The sequence below is a fragment of the Dendrobates tinctorius genome, unplaced genomic scaffold (assembly GCF_039654945.1).
Source record: "Dendrobates tinctorius isolate UK_male_01 unplaced genomic scaffold, ASM3965494v1 ptg000102l, whole genome shotgun sequence".
Classification (NCBI taxonomy): Eukaryota; Metazoa; Chordata; class Amphibia; order Anura; family Dendrobatidae; genus Dendrobates; species Dendrobates tinctorius.
Window position 1 is genome coordinate 6,923,997 of NW_027361770.1, and position 24,481 is coordinate 6,948,477.

General features: G+C 41.9%; 1 protein-coding gene across 4 annotated transcripts in view; it reads right to left on the reverse strand.

The window, feature by feature from the left end:
- Nucleotides 1–24,481, reverse strand: part of COL15A1 (collagen type XV alpha 1 chain) — a 1,161,047-nt gene that overhangs the window by 578,144 nt on the left and 558,422 nt on the right. For all 4 annotated transcript variants that reach the window (XM_073587711.1, XM_073587710.1, XM_073587708.1 and 1 more), the window contains 2 exons: nt 19,663–19,719; nt 9,463–9,600 (listed from right to left, as the gene is read on the reverse strand). In XM_073587711.1, coding sequence (XP_073443812.1) covers nt 9,463–9,600; nt 19,663–19,719 — 195 coding nt within the window. The remainder of the gene's footprint in view (nt 1–9,462; nt 9,601–19,662; nt 19,720–24,481) is intronic.

Here is a 24,481-nt window from a genome sequence, read left to right on the forward strand (position 1 = left end):
TGGACAAAGAATTTCTTTTGTGTAATAAGATTAATTATAAAGTATTCATTCTTACTATTAATTTCTGGAAAGGCTCCTGATAAAGAGCTCTAGTAGTTTTCTAATACTGCTGGCAAAACCTGGCATAAGCTCTGTACCAAGTCTATTTTGTCATACGTATCTTCCACTTTTGTAACATAATACCCTGTCATTAGATGCTAAAAATGAAAAGAAAAGTGCGGTCAGGTGGAGCGCTGGGCACACAGAAGAGGGCAAAAGGTTAATATGAAAATACAGACCTTTATTTACACAACGCGTTTCAGCGGTTGAACACCGCCTTCATCAGGTGATGGGGGAACATTACAGGCAAATGGCTTATATATAGCAAATGAACAGGAAGTGATCAACAACCCATTAACCCCTACTTTACCAGACATTAAGAAACATAGTTAAAAGTGAAATAAGAACAATAAAATTAAAAAAATAAAAATATAAAAAGAAACTAAATAAAAACTAAATGAAACTAGTCAGAATGCGTATTTATTATATCACTTTCTCAAATTATAAATTAAGCCCCTCTGAAGATAATGTACCAAGTTTAAAGATCCAGTAATTTTCCTTATTAGTGAGTTTCCTATGTCTATTTGGACAGGACTCGGATATATGGTCAATGATGGTTAGCCTCATTTCACTTGGGTTTTTTAAATGTTCCAATAGAAAATGTTTAGAATCACTTGACAACACCTCAGCAGACACTGACATGGTGGGAGAAATCTAGCATCTTCGGGAACATAAGCTCCCAGCCATTGTCTGCCACCCTGAAAGGAGCAGAGAGCACATGACAGAAATGAATCCCCCCTCCCTGCCCATATCCCCATTACACATCCTCCATCCTGTAGGCACATCTTCCCTCTTAAAGGGATCATTGGTATGGAAGTCAGAGCAAATCCATCCAGCTCTTTGGTTTTGACCCCAGTCCTCTCTTAAAGGGATCCCCGGTATGGAAGTTAGGACAGTTCCACTCAGCTCTGTGGTTCTGACCCCAGGGTCTCTTAAAAGGATCATTGGTATGGAATTTAGGGCAAATCCACTCTGCGCTTTGGTATTGACTCCAGGCTTCTCTTAAAGGCATCTCCTGTATGGAAGTTAGGGCAAATCCACTCAGCGCTCTGGTTCTGACCCAAGTACCCTCTTAAAGGGATCCTCAGTATGGAAATGAGGGAAAATCCACTCTGCTTTGGTACTGACCCCAGGCCTCTCTTAAAGGGATCTCCGGTATGGAAGTTAGGGCAAATCCACTCAGCGCTCTGGTTCTGACTCCAGGCTGATGGGATGATGTGGGATATTTAGTGGTAGTTGTTTCGTGGCTCTGGCTGATGGGATGATGTGGGATATTAGGAGTAGTAGTCCAGTGGCTCTGGCTGACGGGATGATGTGGGATATTATATAGTGAATGTCGCTATGTGGAAAGGGCGGGGCTCTACACTCAAAGATAGATATATATATATATATATTTATTTCACTATAATTTGTTATAGCTAACCATAGTTAGCCCGGGCAGTGCTGGGCTCTTCAGCTAGTAATAATATAGAAGTGTGATTCCACATTGGTGGACAATAATGGGACAAATTGCATCAACTACAACACATACAGAAAAAAAGCGATAAAAAAATACCAAAAATAGCTTATAAATATGCAAATATAGTATTTTATTGAAATACATAGGTACAGGGAGAGGAGGGATTCCACCTACTGGCACATGTGAAAAAAAAGACACTAATATAATAGCAGGAGCAGGAGCTGATCCAAGAGCGCTCTTGGACCAGCTCCTGCTATTATATTAGGTAATATCCCGATTTATATTATTATATTGGGAGCAGTGGCTTTAATATCTTTATAATTATGCCATTTTTCTGGGAAAGTGCAATGCATTCTGATTATGTGTTAATCTTTATCATTTTGGTAATAGATCCTTTTTGGTAATGTGCAATATATTATATTTACCCTGTATGCCTGCAATTTTTCCAATGGCTATTGTAATAATATTATTTGCCCTATTGAGTGTCCCTTTTTTTCACATGTGCCAGTAGGTGGAATCCCTCCTCTCCCTGTACCTATGTATTTCAATAAAATTCTATATTTGCATATTTATAAGATATTTTTGGTATTTTTTATCGCTTTTTTTCTGTATGTGTTGTACATTCCATCAGGTATACAACATAGGACTAATGGCAGGAAACATTACATTTGATGGGAAAAGTTTCTCCCATGGTTCGAGATGAAAAAGATTTAGCCCCATTGACAATAATAGGGCAGCATAGGCATTTTGGAGCTTTACACCGGAAATAACCCAGCTTACAATCTAGTTTACCCCCTTTTTCCTCTAAGGCTTGGGATGTACTACTAGGAGCCACTAGATTTCAAAGATTTCGGCTGCGCCTATAAATAATCCTTGGTTTGGTGGCTAAGCTTTTTGAGAAGACTAGATCATTCATCAGAATGAACCAAGCTTGTGTCCCTGTTGGAGGAAAAGTTGCAAAATCTCAGAGAGGTTAGCTACATTGAAGATCATCAAGGAAGGTAAAGAGTTCCTAGACAGAGCAGAATTATCTCTTCATGTTACAGAAAGAGAAGAAATTCGAAGTGCACCTGAAGAAACAGAGGAATGGAAACATGTGACCCAGAGAAGCAGGAGGATTGGGAGGCAGTCGGGAACCAGTACCAGGCTCTTACGCAGGAGAACGATGAAGAAATACATCAGGATAAGACTTTGCCCACAAACAGCAACTTTGTACGCCCTCAGAGTCCTCCTGAAAGGAGAAAGAAAAATGTTGTGAAGAAGAAACGGAGAGTAGTGGTCATGGGGGATTCCCTATTGAGAGGAACAGAGGCTCTATCTGCAGACCGGACATAACTTCAAGAGAAATGTGCTGTCTTCCAGGTGCAAAAATTAAAGATGTGTCTGACAGGATATCAGGACTCTTCAGACCTACAGATGTCTACCCATTCCTGCTAATACATGTGGGGACAAATGACACAGCAAGAAACGACCTGGAAAAAATCTGCAGTGACTTTGAAAACTTAGGAAAGAAAGTGAAAGAACTGGGAGCACAGGTGGTCTTCTCTTCCATCCTCCCAGTGGATGGCCATGGAACAAGGAGGTGGAATAAGATTCTGCAGGTGAACAACTGGCTACGTCGATGCCATCAGCAAGGATTTGGATTTCTGGATCACGGAGTGAATTACCTATACGATGGACTACTTGCTAGAGATGGGGTGCACCTTACGAAGACTGGAAAACATGTATTTGAAAGTCGCCTTGCTACACTCATCAGGAGAGCTTTAAACTAGAACAATGCGGGAAGGGAAGCAAAAGGCCGGAAAAAGCCATACACCTGACAAATGCTATTGAGGATTCTGCTATTAGAAGTGGGAGGAAAGAACAAAGACAAAAGAATCTAAATAATAAAAATATTGGAGAAAGAGAAACCAATCACAAACTAAAATGTTTCTATACTAATGCACAAAGCATGGGCAACAAACAAGGAGAATTGGAACTACTAACACAGGAATTTCCTTCTATGACAGAATCACTGATTGGGTGGATCAGGGAAATGCTGTAGATATAGTATATCTTGACTTCAGCAAAGCATTTGTCAAAGTATCTCACACAATCCTTATTGAAAAAATGGCTAAATATGGAATGGACAAGGCAAGGTGGATGCATAACTGGCTTAGTGAGCGGACCCAAAGAGTGGTCGTAAATGGCTGCACATCCAGTTGGAAGAATGTCTCAAGTGGGGTACCACAGGGCTCTGTCCTGGGCCCTGTATTGTTCAACATCTTTATCAACAATTTAGTTGAGGAATTGAGGGTAAACTGATTAAATTTGCTGATTACACAAAGCTAGGAGGGATAGCTAATACTAGAGAAGAAAGAGAGAGGATTCAAAAAGATATAAATAAACTGGAGCAGTGGGCAGCAACTAACAGAATGGTTTTTAACAGGGAAAAATGCAAAGTACTACATCTGGGCAATAAAAATGAAAAAAGCATATGCAGAATGGGAGGAATAGGGCTAAGCAACAGCACATGTGAAAAAGACTTGGGTATACTAATAGATCACAGACTGAATATGAGTCAACAGTGTGATGCAGCAGCAAAAAAGGCAAATGCATACAGTCAAAATGCATACAAAAAAGGCATAGAAGCATACAGTCTAGATCACGTGAAGTCATTATTGCCCTCCACTCCTCTTTGGTCAGACCTCATCTGGAATACATTTAAAAAAAGACATCAACAAACTGGAGCAAGTTTGAGAGGAGACTTAATAGCTGTCTACAAATATCTCAAGGTCTGTCACATTGTAGAAGGATCATCTCTATTCTCATTTGCACAAGGAAAGACTAGAAGCAATGGGATGAAACTGAATGGGAGGAGACACAGATTAGATATTAGAAAAAACTTTTTGACAGAGTGATCAATGAGTGGAACAGACTGCCACGAGTTCTCCTTCAATAGAAGTCTTCAAACAGAGGCTGGACAGACATCTGTCTGGGATGATTTAGCGAATCCTGCTTTGAGCAGGGGGTTGAACCAGATGGCCCAGGAGTTCCCTTCCAACTCTACGATTCTATGATTAATATTTGTTCATTAATCTTTGAAGCGTCTGCCTAGACTGACTGAAAGTTGTTACAAGACTCAAATTTGTAACACCATAATCCCGTTCTTTAGGGTTGGATGAGGAATGGATCTTTTCAATACAATCTACTTGGATCAAGGCCTTAGTTTTATTAAAAGCATCATTCAGCAGCCTTTTTGGATATCCCTTAGCCACAAATCTTTTTTTCAGAGTTTTTGACTCAAGGAAGAAATCATGGTCACTACTATAGTTCTTACGTATTCTCCAATACTGCCCCGAATGTTATATTTTTAATCCAGCTGGGAAGGTTTCACCTATCAAACACAAGGTAGCTGTTCACATCAACCTGTTTGAAAAGCGTTTGCTGTGGACACCTTCCCAGTGGCATGCAGCAGCATAGACAGATACAGGAATTGAATAGCCCTGTCGGCAATATTAGATGTAAAGGACAGCCCCCAAGAATTTGAGTTCAAGTGGGCCACAAACCGAATAGCCTTCTCCTTGGTACCCCTCCAAATGAAAAACAAATCATCAATGAAGCGGCGATATAAAACAATGTGGGTTGAGGCCAGGTCGGACTGCGCAATGTGGGTAGATTCGAAAAGCCCCTTAAAGAGGTTTGCATAACTCGGGGCAAATCTCGTCCCCATTGCGCAGCCCTTCAACTGGCGGTAGTAAGTACCCTCAAAAGAGAAAACATTGTTCTGAAGGATGAAAGAAATGCCGTCCAGAGTAAATTTTTTCTGTATACCTGGCATCGAATCATCCTTTATTAGATAGTGATTAATGGCACATAAACCTAACTCATGGCTGATATTAGAGTAAAGGAATTTTATATCAAGTGTGATAAGGAGACAATCTGTCAAAGGTGGAAGAGTTTGGAGCAGACTGATCAAATGTGTAGAGTCCCTCAAGTAGGATTCCAGATTCAAAACATATTTCTGTAAGAACAAATCAATATAATGTGATAAGTTCACTGTAATTGACCTAACACCGGAGATAATTGGACGACCAGGAGGGTTCCTAGCATCCTTATGAACCTTTGGTAAAAAATAAAAATATGGAGTCTGGAAAGTTTGAACATTCAGAAATTTTTTCTCCTTTTTATTTAGAATACACCCCTGGTCGGCTTCCTTTAATAAGATCTTTGTATTTTGGGAAGCTGGACACTGTAGGGTCCCCTTTTAAATTCTCATAATACTCATGGTCATTGAGTATTCTCCTCCCTTCCTGAATATACCAATCCTTATTGATGACAATGCCTCCCCTTTATCTGCTCCCTTGAGGACAATTTCTTTATTCTCTGTAAGAGAAACAAGAGCTTGTCTTTCATTGTGACTCAAATTGTCCCTTCTTTTTTGATGTTCAAATGTTCTTAAGTCCTTTAGGACTAACTGCTGAAAAGTTTCTAAAAAATTACCCTTATGATGTAGGGGGTTAAAATTGGACTTTCCATGCACTGGTACATGCAGGAAATTATCCAATGGACCCCCCCATCAAATCTGGTGCCTTACTAGTATTCAAAGGGGGACCAGGGGCAGGTTTTAATTGTTTCTTTTCCTCCAACAAAAAATGTCGAACTGTCATTTTTCTAAAAAATTAGTTTAAATCAAAATAAAGAGAAAAAGTATTCAGCGGGGAGTTCAGACAAAAGGATAGACCACGACTAAGGAAGGAGATCTCACAGGGAGTAAGGTGATGGTCTGACATATTAAAAATACCACTTCCAAGAATATCAGGATGTGGAGTCTGTTCAGACTCCTTAAACTGATATTTTTTTAGCTTTTTCACAATTTGATCCACCTGGTCGGGTAGCTCTCATTACATCCTCTTCCTCTTTGGCACCCACGAGATGTCTTTTTCTTTTTGGGTGCCGTTCTGGGACCACCTGAAAAAAAATATGTGATCTTAGTCCTATGAATCACTGAGGTAACTATTTCTGTGTTCTTAATTGGACTTGGGGAAGAAGGGGGAGGGATTCTTTCAATGCTCTCAATTGGGAGGGAATTTATTTTGGTATTCACCACTGGAGGAAGGGAGGAGGGAACAATTGTGCTATTCTCCGGTCCCAGGCCAATAGAGGTAGGATTTTCAAATGAGGACAGGTGTACCCTGGCATCGGACCCTTCTGAGGCAGGTACCAAACAAGTAATTACAGGAGGGATTTCCAAGGGACTCTAAAGGTCGAGAGTCAGGGTAAATGGTGATAAGAGAATTTTCCACAAAATTGATGACATCTTGGGTCGATTCCGAATGGACTCTGATATCGTCAACACCAAAATCAACATCAAGATCAACCAATGGAAACACATCCATTGTGCTGGAGGCTTTCGTAACAGGATGTGAAAGTTCACCCCTGTTCACTGGGAAGTAATCACTAGAAATTGGATTCCCAATTTCCAACTTGGTTTATCTAATAATATTACAGGGTCTTTTTGCCTAGGGCTTTTTCGTAAAATCTGTATTTTATTCTTATCTCTCATTGTGACATTAATACCACCTCCACTCATATCCGAGGAGGATCCCAAGGGTACTGGCTTTTTTGAAAGACTACTGGACCACGATTTCAGCGTTTTCTTATGTTGCTCATATCTGGCCACCAGGTTCTTATCCTTTAGAAATGTAAAGGAAAGGCTTTCCTTAGAAGTAATATATCTGTAAAATTCTTGAATTCAGTTGAGAAGTAAAACCCCTCAAGAATGTTTTTAACCCCAGTAGAGCCTTTTTGGCCAGGGACTCCCACTTTTTAATCAATAATATCATCATCCCCACTGAGCAGTCCAAAATGAATTTATTCCACTCTTTTGAAAAAAAAATCGTATCCTGGGGGAAAGAGGATTTTTGAAATAAACGAAGACCACGCTGTACAATCCTTTCGGATATATACTGCTTAAGGAATATGGTATCTACGTGATTAGATATTTCAATATTACACTTAGCTTCATAGTCCATAAACAAACTAAACATGCGCTTTTTATCATCCTCATTAAGTACGATTGGGACCTCACCAGAGGCTTCATCAGTTGTTAAACTGCATGTAGTGCCAATTAATTCCTGAATAATGTCCTGTCTGTGCAGTTCCCTATCTATGTTATAGAAATCCATTAGATAGAGGGGAAAAAAAATAAAATATATATAATATATAATGCAAATCAATATGGCAACTGAAGAGTCCACATGTAATAACTTATGTCATATAAAAATGAGTGTCTTATAATGCATTTAAACAATCCTTATAACAAAGAAACAAACAGCTGAATGTAATATTAAAATCACCACCAAAATGCTGTGTGGCAATTGATAATTCTCATTCAAGGGCTACCAAAAAGCCAATCAGAATATTGTGTGAAGGTTACAAATCTTCATAAAAAACATGAATGATGCTTTTAATAAAAATAAGACCTTGTCCCAAGTAGATTGTATAGAAAAAATCCATTCCACATTGAACCCTAAAGAACAGGATTATGGTGTTACAAATTTGAGTCTTGTAACAACCTTCAGTCAGTCTAAACAGATGCTTCAAAGATTAATGAACAAATATTGGTTCATACTGAAGAATACTCCAGTCTTGTCAAAAAGCTTACCCATCAAACCAAGGATTATTTATAGGCGCAGCCGAAATCTTAGAAACCTAGTGGCTCCTAGTAGTACGTCTCAAGCCTTAGAGGAAAAAGGGGGTAAACTAGATTGTAAGCTGGGTTGTTTCCGGTGTAAAGCTCCAAAATGCCTATGCTGCCCTATTATTGTCAATGGGGCTAAATCTTTTCCATTTTGTACCACGAGAGAAACTTTTCCCATCAAATGTAATGTTTCCTGCCATTCGTCCTATGTTGTGTACCTGGTGGAATGTACGTACGGCCTGCAATGTCGGCCGCACGATACAGACCATGCAGGCTAGACTTATTAAATATAGACACAACATTGGGACAGGTTACTTCCTGCACACTGTTTCTAAACATTTTCTATTGGAACATTTAAAAAGCCCAAGTGAAATGAGGCTGACCATCATTTACCATATATCTGAGACCTGTCCAAATAGACATAGGAAACTCACTAACAAGGAAAATTACTGGATCTTTAAAGTTGGTACATTATAGCCAGAGGGGCTTAATTTTTCATTGGAGAAAGTGATATAATAAATATGCATTCTGACTATTTTCATTTAATTTTTATTTAGTTTCTTTTTATATTTTTATTTTTTAATTTTATTGTTCTTATTTCACTTTTAACTATGTTTCTTACTGTCTGGTAAAGTAGGGGTTAATGGTTTGTTGATCACTTCCTGTTCATTTGCTATAGATAAGCAATTTGCCTGTAATGTTCCCCCATCACCTGATGAAGGCGGTATTCAGCCGCCGAAACACGTTGTGTAAATAAAGGTCTGTATTTTTATATTAACCTTTTGCCCTCTTCTGTGTGCCCTGCGCTCCGCCTGAACGCAATTTTCTTTTCTTTTAACAATACTCCTCCTTGAGGGCTGCGGATGCATCAGCATAGGCATCATTACTAGGAGACCTGCAGGACCTTTGGTGATGTGTCCAGTCACATGACAGCTTGGACTCCATGCCCCACAGTCCGACGGCCGGCTCCTTACAAACTACGACAGGCTTCTCCCGAGGTTGTACAAGGGTGCACAACCTGGATAGGTAAGTGGATCCCCGCTCTGATGGCGAAATTTCACCAGACCACCAAGTATAATCCAATGAGAGCCCCCTGCTCTGTTGTTTCTCTATTAGATGCTAAAATGTAATACCAGTTATGAATAACACATTAAGTTTAGATTAGTGTTCCTGGTTCTCCAAGTTGTGCACTCCATGTTTTAGTTAGATTCTCATTACTCACAGGTGGCCCGGGTAATCCAGGTTCTCCATCTTTGCCATCCTTTCCTGGAGGACCTTCAATTCCTGTGCCAGAACCTGGCCTTCCAGGCAATCCTGGTGGTCCTTGTGGCCCAACGGGCCCTGGTAATCCAGGTAAGCACTTTTAAAGAAGAAAACATTCTTGTTTCAACAAGCATTGTATTTATATTGTAGTGAAATAAATTAAAAACAGATATATTTTGTACATCTACTACCCATACCCACAGGGCTTTGTAATGTTTGCACTTCTTATACTGTTCTTGTTGTTATGCAATTGGAAACACTTTCTTCTGTTGGTGAATGGTTGTTCATTGGAATACAGTCACAAGCAATGGTGTTCAGAAAATGCATGAGAAACTTCTAGGGATTATGCTGGAGTTAGGTGAACATTCATTTTGACTCAAGGTTGTTGTAAGGCCACGTTCACATTATCAGTATTTGGTCAGTATTTTCCATCAGTATCTATAATCCAAAACCAGGAGTGGGTGATAAATGAAGAAGTGGTGATGTGTTTCTATGATACATTTCCTCTGATTGTTCCACTCCTGTTTTTTTGCTTACAAATACTGATGTAAGGAGGCGTGGTTTGCAGGGGAAGGGAACAGACCTGTGTTACAGGAGCTCCTGTTAATTCCCCTATTTTAAGCTACTAAAGCTTACAAAAAGTGGACTTTTATACCTAATTAGCTATGAAGATATGCCTGGACCAAGCTACAAGAAAATTGGACCTATTTCTGTGAAGAAAAGCCCTTTTCCAGGACAAAGCAGCAGCAAGGAACATGGCGGTGGGAGCCTGACGCTTGGAGCTAAGCAGAGCAGGCATGTCACTCAAGCTCTGGCCCCCAGTCAAACTTCAGGGAAGCGGGGACTCCCTAGTCTACAGTGGACACGTGGGACCCTTGCCGGTATGAAATCCTCCCTCACCGCGGCGCCTGCATCAGCTGGCAGCGGCAGGGAGAGAGACAGGGAGGCGGCTGTGAACGTGAACAATGTGAGGCTAAGGAGAGGAGTCGGGACTGACACCACGGCTTCTTCAAAGACAGAGCATGCTAGGGCTTCCCCAGCTATGCAGGAGCAAGGAGGCGGTACCAGGTATGAAACCCAGCAAAAGAAGAAAGATGCGCACTCTTGCTGTGGAGGAGATAGGTGCTGACTGTACGTGGAGGGTCCACAAACAGTAGTCAGTAGATAAACAGTCGCACTCAAGTGTGGATTAATCTTGCAAAAAATCCTGAAGATTTTGTGAAATTTTTGGATTTTTATTTTATTTCAAATGCATCAAATAGTGTAACACCGCAGACAAAAGAAGTATCCAAAATGTGGGTATAATATCGTAATCCAGGATATGAGTATACTATGGTTACGTTTCGTCCTACTAGGAGGCCTTTCTCAAACCATACTCAAGTAGTGTCAAGAAAAAGATTAATTAGAGCATTTTCAGAAGTCCCAAACAGGGGCTGATGGCATGGGAGCAGCCTGGACCTGCGGTGTATGAAACCCAGGCATCGGCATCAGCTGATGAGAGGATACAGGCGCAATGAGGGACAGCGGTGGAGAGGGGGACAGCTCTCCTGTCTCTTCAGCGCTCGGGTCTGTCGGCACTGATGCAACAGCCTCTGATGGGAGATACAGTAGTGCACAAGCTGCAGCTGGAGGACAGTCACCGGGAGGGACAATAGAGGAGCAGGGGAGCGAGTGGCTGGCGCGCTGCCAGCTTGGGGAATACAGCCCTGACCGAGGGGGGGGAGGGGGAATCCCCTGGTACACATGCAGAGAGTCAGGTCCTGTATAACACTGACATGATATTGGGGAATGGGGAAAGCTGCATGAATAAACAAAAGTGTGTGAGCAGATTTCAATGTACCCTCCCCATTCCTCACATAATAAAGTGACACGTTAACAATAACATTACTAAATCAACAGATCAAGCTGATAATGCTGTGCATAACAAGCTGTCTCACAGCAACCAATCTTTTTTGGGAGAGGGGGACGAAAATGTGAGGGACAACGCAAAACCACGTCAGGATCCTGTCAAATTTCTTAACCGTAAAGAGGATCCTCTGAAAGACAAACTAAGTTTGGCAGCTGGATTGGATGATCTAAGTAGTACAAAACCAATAGCGCACCCCTTTAAACGGATGATAGAAGACCAAAAAGCCTGGATGGATGCTTTTTTAGAGGAGAACAGGCTTAGCCTAGTAAAATGGTCTACAGATATGATGAATAAATCTAATGTCTCTGCTATTAAGGGGGAAGCCCACAAAATCTTGGATGGGGGGGTTACAGCTCTATGGTGATGTATACATCACTGGAACTGATTGTCTTGAACCTACTCAATCATTACAGGATAAAATCCGGGACATGAGCGTTCAATCAGGTCATTCATAAGATGACCTAGAAAGTCTTCATTCCGGGGAGTCATTTGGGGAGGTGGATTCATATAGAGTATGGGGGGTGACTCTTCATTTGACAAAACCTCTGTTGATACTTCATCTTCTCATCCTTCTTCTGAGGGGGACACCAGACGTCAGGTTACCACTTCACTAATTGATGCTATTCCGGCCTCAGGCGATTCCAACTGAAAGTTTTTTAGCAAGGATATGTGGAGCTCTACTGGAATCATTAGATGTTCCTAACAAAAATCTTACTACCCAGGGAGACTCCCCCAGACAACAAAATGAATATAAAGGCATCTGAAATTTATATAAAAAATCTTTTGAAAAACATTTTTACGCTTAACTGATGATATTAAGGACTCTGACTATGTTACAAAAAAACGTAAGATACCTGACCCTCTTAAAAAATAATGAGACTCTACATTCAAATTATTCTCAGAATCTTTTTACAGTCTCAAACTCCCTGGATAAAATTCAAGATGGCATTATCACCTTGAAAGATTCCCTGGCTAACTTTGAGGATTATAAATGAGAAAATAACCTAAAGATCAGAGGAATCCCTGAATCATTTCAGCCCTCACAACTAAAAGAATATATCTCCTCGATGACTTCTCATTTGATTCCAAATTTGGGGGAAACCAATTTGATTGAAAAGGTCTTTAGGATACGCAGACCACCCTCTTTACCGTCAAATGTGAGTAGAGACGTTATAGTCTCGTTTTACCCGAATTGGGTAAGGAATACATTTTTGGGGCTGTCAAAAGACCCTCTCCTACAATTGGACCCAATTCTCCACTCTGCAAGTGAAATACTCATCTAAAATAATCCCACTAGAACATCCAGAGTTAGATCTATCAGGTTGTGTTCTTCCAAAGACATATGGATGTATGCAGTTGTGGCCAAAAATATTGACACCCCTGCAATTTTGTCAGGTAATACTCAGTTTCTTCCTGAAAATGATTGCAAACAAAAATTCTTTGGTATTATTATCTTCATTTAATTTGTCTTAAATGAAAAAACACAAAAGAGAATGAAGAAAAAAGCAAAACATTGATCATTTCACACAAAACTCCAAAAATGGGCTAGACAAAAGCATTGATACCCTCAGCCTAATACTTGGTTGCACAACCTTTAGCCAAAATAACTGTGACCAACCGCTTCCGGTAACCATCAATGAGTTTCTTACAATGCTCTGCTGGAATTTTAGACCATTCTTCTTTGGCAAACTGCTCCAGGTCCCTGATATTAGAAGGGTGTCTTCTCCAAACTGCCATTTTTAGATCTCTCCACAGGTGTTCTATGGGATTCAGGTCTGGACTCATTGCTGGCCACCTTAGAAGTCTCCAGTGCTTTCTCTCAAACCATTTTCCAGTGCTTTTTGAAGTGTGTTTTGGGTCATTGTCCTGCTGGAAGACCCATGACCTCTGAGGGAGACTCAGCTATCTCACACTGGGCCCTACATTATGCTGCAAAATTTGTTGGTAGTCTTCAGACTTCATAATGCCATGCACACGGTCAAGCAGTCCAGTGCCAGAGGCAGCAAAGCAACCCCAAAACATCAGAGAACCTCCGCCATGTTTGACTGTAGGGACCGTGTTTTTTTTCTTTGAATGCCTCTTTTTTTTCTCCTGTAAACTCTATGTGGATGCCTTTGCCCAAAAAGCTCTACTTTTGTCTCATCTGACCAGAGAATATTCTTCCAAAACGTTTTAGGCTTTTTCAGGTAAGTTTTGGCAAACTCCAGCCTGGCTTTTTTATGTCTCGGGGTAAGAAGTGGGGTCTTCCTGGGTCTCCTAATATACAGTCCCTTTTCATTCAGACGCCGACGGATAGTACGGGTTGACACTGTTGTACCCTCGGACTGCAGGGCAGCTTGAACTTGTTTGGATGTTAGTTGAGGTTCTTTATTCAACATCCGCACAATCTTGCGTTGAAATCTCATAAATTTTTCTTTTCCATCCACATCTAGGGAGGTTAGCCACAGTGCCATGGGCTTTAAACTTCTTGATGACACTGCGCATGGTAGACACAGGAACATTCAGGTCTTTGGAGATGGACTTGTAGCCTTGAGATTGCTCATGCTTCCTCACAATTTGGTTTCTCAAGTCCTCAGACAGTTCTTTGGTCTTCTTTCTTTTCTCCATGCTCAATGTGGTACACACAAGGACACAGGACAGAGGTTGAGTCAACTTTAATCCATGTCAACTGGCTGCAATTGTGATTTAGTTATTGCCAACACCTGTTAGGTGCCACAGGTAAGTTACAGGTGCTGTTAATTACACAAATTAGAGAAGCATCACATGATTTTTCGAACAGTGCCAATACTTTTGTCCACCCTCTTTTTTATGTTTGGTGTGGAATTATATCCAATTTGGCTTTAGGACAATTATTTTTGTGTTTTTTCATTTATGATAAATTAAATGAAGATAATAATAACAAAGAATTTGTGTGTGCAATAACTTTCAGGAAGAAACTGAGTATTATCTGACAAAATTGCAGGGGTGTCAATACTTTTGGCCACAACTGTACATAGGTGATCCAAAAGGTTGAACACAATGACAGACCAAAATAAAAATGGAAAAACAAAGGAACCCTTTTCTATTTGGTGCTTATATCTTTACATCCATAATTTAAAATATACTAGCTTTTAACCCATTCATGACTGGAGGTATTTTCAGCTTTGTGTTTTTGTTTTTTGCTCCCCTTCTTCTCAGAGCCATAACTTTTTTATTTTTCCATCAATATGGCCATGTGAGGGCTTGTTTTTTGTGGGATGAGTTGTACTTTTGAACAACACCTTTGGTTTTACCATGTTGTGTACTAGAAAAGGGAAGAAAAATTCCAAGTGCCGTGAAATTGCAAAAAAGTGCAATCCCACACTTGCTTTTTTGTTTAGCTTTTTTACCATGTTCACTAAATTCTAAAACTAACCTGACCTGCTGATTCTAAAGGTCATTACGAGTTCATAGACACCAAAATTGTCTAGGCTTTTTTTGTCTAAGTGGTGAAAAAAAATCCAAACTTTGTTAGACAAAAAAAAATTGTGCCATTTTCCCATACTCGTAGCGACTCCATTTTTTGTGATCTTGGGTTGAATGAGGGCTTATTTTTTGCGTGCTGAGCTGACATTTTGGTGCAGATACGATCATTTTGACTGCCTGCTATTGCATTTTAATGCAATGTAGTGGCGACAAAAAACTCCGTAATTCTGGCGTTTTGACTTTTTTCTCACTAGGTCATTTAGCGTTCAGGTTACGGTAATTTTTTTATATTGATAGATCGGGCAATTCTGAATGCGGTGATACCAAATACAGTATGTGTATGTTTGGTTTTTAATTGTTTTTTTAACCCCTTCCCGACCAGTGAAACAGCGTATGCGTCATGAAAGTCGGTGCTAATCAGACCAATGACGCATATGCTGTGTCATGACTTTAAAGCCTCCCTGCGGGTCGGGTGACCGGGGTCAATGAAAGGTCACCCGACCCGCAGATACAGGGGGCTTTGTACTTCACCACAGGGGGTGTGGCTTCGCCCCCACATGGCTACGATCGCTCTGATTGGCTGTTAAAAGTGAAACAGCCAATCAAAGCTATAGTAATATTTCATCAATGAAATATGATGAAATATTACAAACCAGCCATGGCCGATGCTGCAGTAGCATCGGACATGGCTGGAGGCAGTTATCTGACCCCCCACTGGCGATCTGCCCCCCCGCCACTGAATGACAGTGGAGATGTGCCGCCGCTGTCATCATCTGCTCCCCTCGCCTTCCCTCCGCTCCCCCCCAGCTTCCGATCACCCCCCAGTACCTTCCTAGTGCCCGCTGTCGCTCCCTGTGTCACGCGGTCCCGGATCATGGGGGCCCCCATCTTGGAAAATGGTGGGAGCATGCGCAGTGTGCCCGCTCGAATCTGCCGGCTGCAGATTTGATTCATTCATTTTGATCACTGTGATAAACTCTCACAGTGATCAAAATGAAATAAAAAGTAAATAAACCCCCCTTTATCACCCACATAGGTGGGAACAAATACTAAAATAAAGAAAATAGTTTTATTTTTCCATTAGGGTTAGGGCTAGGGTTAGGGTGCAATTAGGGTTAGGGTTGGAGTTAGGGTTAGAGTTGGAGTTAGGGTGGAATTAGGGTTAGTGTTAGGGTGGAATTAGGGTTAGGGTTGGAATTAGGGTTAGGGTGGAATTAGGGTTAGGGTTGGAATTAGGGTTAGGGTTAGAATTAGGGTTGGAATTAGGGTTAGGGTTGTGTTGGGGTTAGGGTTGGGATTAGAGTTAGGCTTGTGGTTAGGGTTATGGTTAGGGTTGGGATTAGGGTTAGGGGTGTGTTGGAGTTAGGGTTGTGGTTAGGGGTGTGTTGGGGTTAGGGTTGGAGTTAGAATTGAGGGGTTTCCACTGTTTAGGCACATTAGGTGGTCTCCAAGCACGACATGGTGCCACCATTAATTCCAACCAATTTTGCATTCAAAAAGTAAAACAGTGCTCCCTCACTTCCAAGCCCCGACGTGTGCCCAAACAGTGGTTTACCCCAACATATGGGGTATCCGTGTACTCAGGACAAATTGCACAACAACTTTGGGGGTCTAATTTCTCCTGTTACCCTTGGGAAAATAAAAAACTGGGGGCTAAAAAATTATTTTTGCAGAAAAAAAATGATTTTTTTATTTTCACATCTCTGTGTTATAAACTTCTGTGAAGCACTTGGTGGTTCAAAGTGCTCACCAGACATCTAGATAAGTTCCTTGGAAGGTTTAGTTTCCAAAATGGGGTCACTTGTGTGGGGTTTCTACTGTTTAGGCACATCAGGGGCTCTGCAAACGTAACGACGACCGCAGACCATTCCATCAAAGTCTGCATTTCAAAATGTCACTACTTCCATTCTGAGCCCTGACGTGTGCCCAAACAATGGTTCCCCCACATATGGGGTACCAGCATACTCAGGACAAACTGGACAACAACTTTTGGGGTCCAATTTCTCCACTTACCCTTGAAGAAAAAAAATGATTTTTTATTTTCACGGCTCTGCGTTATAAACCTCGGTGAAGCACTTGGGGGTTCAAGGTGCTCACCACAAATCTAGATAAGTTCCATGGGGGGTCTAGTTTCCAAAATGGGGTCACTTGTGGGGGGTTTCCACAGTTTAGGCACATCAGGGGCTCTGCAAATGTAACATGACGCCCGCAGACCATTCCATCAAAGTCAGCATTTCAAAATGTCACTACTTCCCTTCCGAGCCCCGACGTGTGCCCGAACAGTGGTTCCCCCCCCACATATGGGGTACCAGCGTACTCAGAACAAACTGGACAACAACTTTCGGGGTCCAATTTATGCTGTTACCCTTGTGAAAATAAAAAATTGCGGACTAAAAATAATTTTTTGAGGGAAAAAAATATTTTTTATTTTCACGGCTCTGCTTTATAAACTTCTGTGAAACACCTGGGGGTTCAAAGTGCTCACTATGCATCTAGCTAAGTTCCTTAGGGGGTCTAGTTTCCAAAATGGGGTCATTTGTTGGGGAGATCCAAAGTTTAGGCACACAGTGGTTCTCCAAACACTACATGGTGTCCGCTTACGATTGGAGCTAATTTTAATTTCAAAAAGTCAAATGGCGCTCCTTCCCTCATGACTGAGCCTTGCCGTGCGCCCAAACAGTGGTTCCCCCCACATATGGGGTACCAGCGCACTCAGGGCAAACTAGACAACAACTTTTGTGGTCCAATTTCTCATGTTAGCCATGTGAAAATAAAAAGTAGTGTGCTAAAAAATCATTATTGAGGAAAATAAATGATTTTTTATTTTCACTGCTCTGCATTATAAACTTTTGTGAAGCACTTGGAGGTTCAAAGTGCTCACTACACATCTAGATAAGTTCCTTAAGGGGTCTAGTTTCCAAAATGGTGTCACTTGTGGGGGGTTAGGCACACGGGGCTCTCCAAATGCGACATGGTGTCCGATAACGATTGGAGCTAATTCTCCATTCAAAAAGTCAATTGGCGCTCCTTCCCTTCCAGACCCTGCTGTGCGCCCAAACTGTGGTTTATGACCACATATGAGGTATCGGTGTACTCAGGAGAAATTGCCCCAGAAATTTTAGGATCCATTTTATCCTGTTGCCCATGTGAAAATGAAAGAACTGAGGCTAAAACAAAATTTTTGTGAAAAAAAAAGTACTTTTTTTTTATTACAGATCAATTTGTGAAGCACCTGGGAGTTCAAAGTGATCACTATGCATCTAGATAAGTTCCTTGGGGGGTCTAGTTTCCAAAATGGGGTCGCTTGTGGGGGAGCTCCAATGTTTAGGCACACAGGGACTCTCCAAACACGACATGGAAACCACTAAATATTCCAGCATATTTTCCATTCAAAAAGTCAAATAGCGCTCCTCCCCTTCTGAGCCCTGCCGTGCGCCCAAACAGTGGTTTATAACCACATATGAGGTATCGGTGTACTCAAGAGAAATTGCCCAACAAATTTTAGATCCATTTTATCCTGCTGCCCATGTGAAAATGAAAAAATTGATGATAAAAGAAAATTTTGTTGGAAAAATTAAAATGTCCATTTTTTCCTTCCACGTTGCTTTAGTTCCTGTGAAGCACCTGAAGGGTTAATAATCTTCTTGAATGTAGTTTTGAGTAGCTTGAGGGGTGCAGTTTTTAGAATGGTGTCACTTTTGAGTATTTTCTGCCATATAGACCCCTCAAAGTGACTTCAAATGTGATGTGGTCCCTAAAAAAAGTGGTTTTGTACATTTTTTTGTAAAAATGAGAAATCACTGGTCAACTTGTAACCCTTATAAGTTCCTAACAAAAAAAATTTGCTTCCAAAATTGTGCTGATGTAAAGTAGACATGTGGTAAATGTTATTTAGTAACTATTTTGTGTCACATAACTCTCTGGTTTAACATAATAAAAATTCAAAATTTGAAAATTGCAAAATTTTCACCAAATTTCTGTTTTTTTCACAAATAAAAGCCAAAATTAAAGACCTAAATTTACCATGAACATGATGCCTAATATGTCACGAAAAAACAATCTCAGAATCGCTAGGATGCGTTCCTGAGTTATTACCTCATAAAGGGACACTGGTTAGAATTGCAAAAAATGGCCAGGTCATTAAGTTCAAAATAGGCTTGGTCATGAAGGAGTTAATGGGGCAAAAGGGGGGTGATTGGATCTTTTATATTTTTTAAAAACCTTTTTTTTTTTACTTTTGGCATGCTTCAATAGTCTCCATGGGAGACTAGAAACTGCCATTACCCGATCGGCTCAGCTACATATAGGCAATGATCAGTTCGCTTACATGTAGCTGGATTACTCACTTGCTATGAGTGCCGACCACAGGGTGTCGCTCACAGCAAGTCGGCACTGACAACCATAGAGGTCTCCAGGAGTTCTCTGGTTGTCATGCCAATGAACCGGTGACCCACGATCACGTCACGGAGGCCACCGGTGGGCAGATTTCCGGCCCGAAGGCCGGAAGCGTGAGTTAAATGCCACTGTCAGCGTTTGACAGTGGCATTTAACGGATTAATAGCTGTGGGTGGATCAAGATTCCACCCTCAGCTATTCCGGGCACATTTTAGCCATTCAAAACAGCTGACATGTCTCGGGAAAGATGTGGGCTCCCGACGGAGCCCACATCAAAGGGAGGGAGTCCAATGTCAGCGTTCTATTGCGCTTGATGTCGGAAAGGGGTTATGTAACCAAAAGCATGATCATGATTTTTTTGTTTTAACATAAAAAAACTATGCAAAAAAATAGAGATATAGTGTTTCTTACAGTTTGACCTGATCCAGGAATATCTCCACTTGCAGAACCTTCAGTGTCATCAGTTCGCTAAAACAAAGAAAATAAACCAAATTAAGCAGAAACAAATCAAATAGTGTTGCCAATACTGGGGATAGTATAAAATAATTTAAATGTATTTCACCTAAAAGCATATCATCCCAGTTTTTCTGTCAGCTGATACTTCCTGCCTTTTGGCTACAATAACAGCAACCCTGAAGCGTCACCATAACACTGACAGGTTCCTCTAGACAGCTAGATAAAATTCCTATTAGTGTTAGCCACAATTTCTTCCAAACTGTCAAACTTGCCAAAATGCATTTAGGGTAATAAATGTCATCAATATTGCTTTTCTTTTGTGATTTGCAGATGCAATGTTACCATAAAATATAGCTGTAGTATGTTCATTAGTACTATGTGGCATTGACATACAGTAAATGTACTAATAAATATGTTCACAATTAGGGTTGTCCATAATTAATAGAAGTCATAATACCACTAGCATCCCTATGTTTAGTTTGTGCCCCAGTGAAAGCTTAGCCAAAGCATACTCTTCTGCCCACTCAGAAGTAATGAAACCCCACAGGGCTGGAATATTCTGGTGCTGCACTAATGAGTGTAGATGTAGGGGGTTGTAAAATATGGCAATTTCTCCCAACCCCTTTAAGCTTTTAAGCAAGGTTTCTACTTAATCTGTATGTCCTTGTATGTTGTTTTCTTATTGTTATGCTGCTATTGTAAATGTCATATGTATAACGTGTATTATATAGGGATAGTGTATACCCTGGGTCGGCCACTAGATGAGGCACAATGTAAGAAGCAGCATTGCCTCAGAAAGGCCACTAGAGGGGGGCCTTATACTATCTAGTTAGAATAGGAATTATAGTAGTTTAAATGGTTAACATAGGAGGGGCACGGTGGGATAAGACATTGTGTACTTCCTGATAGTAGGCAGTCGGGACGATGGTGCCCATTAGCTCAGTAGGGCTAGCTAGCCCTGGGCAACAACGTGCCCCGTAACGTTTTGACAAGCTTCAAGCCCAGCATATATTTGTGACCTGTATCGTCACAGGAAGGAATTACAGCAGCAGCAACACTGGCAGTGCAGCTAAAGTGGGTCTGCAGGTGCTAGTGAAAACTAAGCAGTATGGGCACAACACTGAAGATGTGTCGGCTGATCTTGTGGGCAGACACCCTAAAAGCCGGGGTGAAATGGCTTAGGAAACACCCAAATGGAGTAAGGCTGGGCACTGAAGATGCTGTGGGATCGTTCGTCACGATCTGTCCCGGAAGCGGGCTTAGTGACAAGGAGAGGAGGAAAGGGATAGAAGAGAAGCTATATGTTGTGAAGTCTGATGATGCTAGAAAGAATATGAATATGCTGTGTGCAAGTATCAGTAAAGTTGCTCCGTTTAAAGTTGAACCGGAGTGTTACTCTGGTATTTCCAAAGTGAATCCTGAAGTCCTTCAGAAACGTACAGAGGACCCTGATGAAGCTGTAACAGACACTGCAGGTATGCTGAGTGATGGGCAGCATGTTTATGTGATGGGAGGACAGGGCACACTGATGCAGATGTTGGTAGTCATGACTATGGCCCTGACCTCACATAGAAAAGAGTGAACTGGGCTGCTATAGAGAATTCTCTGCAAAAATTCCACTTCTATTTGAAATCCTTAAATATAATTCTGATTTGCAATAGCACTTGGGGATGAACGAACATGCTCAGTGATACTTGGTTCTTGTTGCTCGGTGCTTAATGTAAAAAAATGTAAAACTCTAATCCCTGCCCTGCATCACTGGTGCCTGATATGCAGCCAATAAGCATGAGGGGATTGTCTGTGAGCCACTCTAATGTAGCCATCTTGACAGTGGCATTACTGTGAGTAGCTGGCTTTCTAACATCAGGGTTTACAAAAGGACAGGCGCCGCCTGGCTCGGCACACTGATGCCATGCGACTCTTCATATTGGAAGGAGAGAGTGCTTGTCTAGACCTGTGTGCACAGTATAATGAATCAGAGGCCTGTAGTGCTGATTCTGGTGCTGAAGCTGAGCCATCATACTAACAGCCCTTCTAAAGGGGGTTTTACACATAGCGATATCGCTAGCGATATTGCTATAACGTCACCGATTTTGTGACGTTATAGCGATATCGCTAGCGATATCGCTATGTGTGATACTTACCTCCGACCGGCTCCCCCGCTGTCCATCGCTGATCGCGCGAGAATGTCCGGCTCCATTTCTCGTCGTCGGCTTCCTGCTGTGATGACGAGCGACGCGTGGAGGTGGGCGGGAGGACGCCAGGATCGCTGTGTGTGAAAGGTGAGTATCGTGCGCTGCGTCGCTGCTGCATCGCTGTGAGGTCTGCCTGTGTGACAGCTCACTAGCGACCATTTAGCGATGCACCAGCGATCCTGACCGGGTCGGATCGCTGGTCGGATCGCTAGTGCATCGCTAAATGTAAAAGGGCCTTAAGGGCAAATCTTTGTATCATATACAATCTGCATTTAGCCGAGGGAGAAAGAGCCACAGGACAGGGAGAGTGACTGAATCAAGTCAGTCCAGACAGGAATTAGTCCTCTACAGTCCATTGGCAAATATATAGCTGCAGTTTTTTTGTGGGGGTTGAAAAAATTAAATATATCTTGATCCATCAAGTACAGTATTACATGCTTTGAGGTCCTTTTTTGTTATATAAAACACACAAAAATCATTGAAACATTTACTTGGACTAAATTTCTCAGCCATACACTCATCCGTAGTGTGCAGGAAATTTCTGTGGTCCCTAAAATTGAGAAAAAGGTTTTAAAAATGTTGTTGTCTTCCATTTCTCAGACTTGCAATGTTACATGGTCTATGAACATTTCAGTAATCTCTAAAACTGCTAAAAAGCTTTTCAAAATTTTGTAGACTTCCATTTTTCAGTCATACAATGTTACTTGTTCTGTGAACAATTCTATGATCTCTAAAACTGATAAGTAGAGTTGAGCGACTTTTGGTTTTTTAGGGTCGAGTTTCGTTTCATGAAACCCGACTTTTCCAAAAGTCGGGTGGAGCAAAATCGGCTGACTATAGGGAAAAGTCGGGGGTCCGACCGAAACACGAAACCCAATGTAAGTCAATGGGGAATTAAAGTCAGCAGTGAGAGGAGGACAGGAAACACACCTACAGTGCCCATTTGAATGCCAAAAGCATCAATTCTTATTACTTAAGCTTGTCAACCTTAATTTACTTCATAATACTAGTTACGCACTGAAAAATGGGGGTTATTTGGCTACAGTTGTGGGGGGGTAGGGCTGGCTCCAGGTTTTCGTGGGCCCAGGGCTAAAGAGCGCCCCTTTAACACATACCACAACTCATGATGCTCCGATACGGCAGAGAAATAGCAGTATAGTACAATGAAAAATACTTCACTTCTTACATCTCATGACTGATATCCATTTTAAATTCTCCAATACCTCCAAAAACGGACAGTATATAACTCCATACAGTATTATGGCCAGCGCTTAGTACGCTATACAGAGTAATGAGGCCCATATATTTCTCCATATGGAATCAGTGATCCCATATAATGTTTCAAACCGTATATGCTGGGCAACAACATAATGCTATAGTATATGTTGGTCCCAATGGATGAAGCTCCACTGTCTTATGGGCCCAAATAATGTTCCATATATAATGGGCCCCATTTCTACTGCTCTAGCGTATAATGGGCCCTGTAAATGCTGCTCCAGTGTCTGATGTCCACCTTTGGAATGCTCCAGTGTATGGTGGGCCCCATATATCATTCACCAGAGTATAGTGCTCCCCAAAAATTGCTGTCCCAACATTGAAAACAATTACATAAGTCTCCTTGCTAGGGAATCCCTGCACTACTCTGAACTCCTTGTCGTCCCCATCTTCCATCTCACTGCACTTGGCTGTTTAGGCCCTCCCACCGGCAGAGACACTTTTGCGTACTATGCGGTGCTCTGTGCCAGTGCCATCGCCCATGAGTATGCCCCCCCCACCTGCTCAAGGAACCTGCACTTTCATCTGCACCTTCCTCTTTGTCACCGTGTAAGGTGGTATAGTATGTGGGAAGGGGAACCTGAGTTTCCTCTGGGTCAGATTCTGGCAGTGTAGAGTGCGAGGGGAATGTAGTGGTCTGGGTCAATGTACCAGCAGCATCATCCAGCAGTGGTTGGGCCTTAGTGCACTTGTGGCATCCCCAAGAGTACGGTTGCCACTGTGGCATTACCTTCCTCCTAGGGAGTGTGTTGTCAAGCTTGGGAGCAACGAAGGATCTCTCTAGCAGTGAAACCAACACACAACACATTTCCCACTCCAGGCTAGCAGGGAGACCTCTGAACCTGACTGCTGAGGAGCTGCTCTCTGTGGTCGGGAGGAGGTAAGTTAGGGCACTCTGTGCAGGGAAGGGGAAGTGTGTGGACGTGAGAAGGGGAGCTGGAGGATGAGCAGAGTTAAGGCTCACTCCTAGCTGGAGCGCATGGTCCCGATTCCGGTCTCTGAGTTTGTAGGGACACTGACGTTCCTGCAGCAGAAACCGGGGGGAAGTAGCAGCTATAAATGCTCTGTACCCAACTAAGGCTCGGAGGCCCCAGCATCGACGTGTGGGAGCCAGAAGGAAAAGGCTACAGCTGTCTGCCATACAAGTAAAGTCTGAGGAACATCTGTTAGACAGGAGGCGCTTCAGTGAACCACGGTCCTGTGAGTGCTTCCCCCACAAGCGCTAGAAAGGAGATGTTCAGGAAGGTACATGTTGGCGGAGTGTTGGAAGGGAGCTTTCCATTTTGGTCCCGGAGGTTGACTGA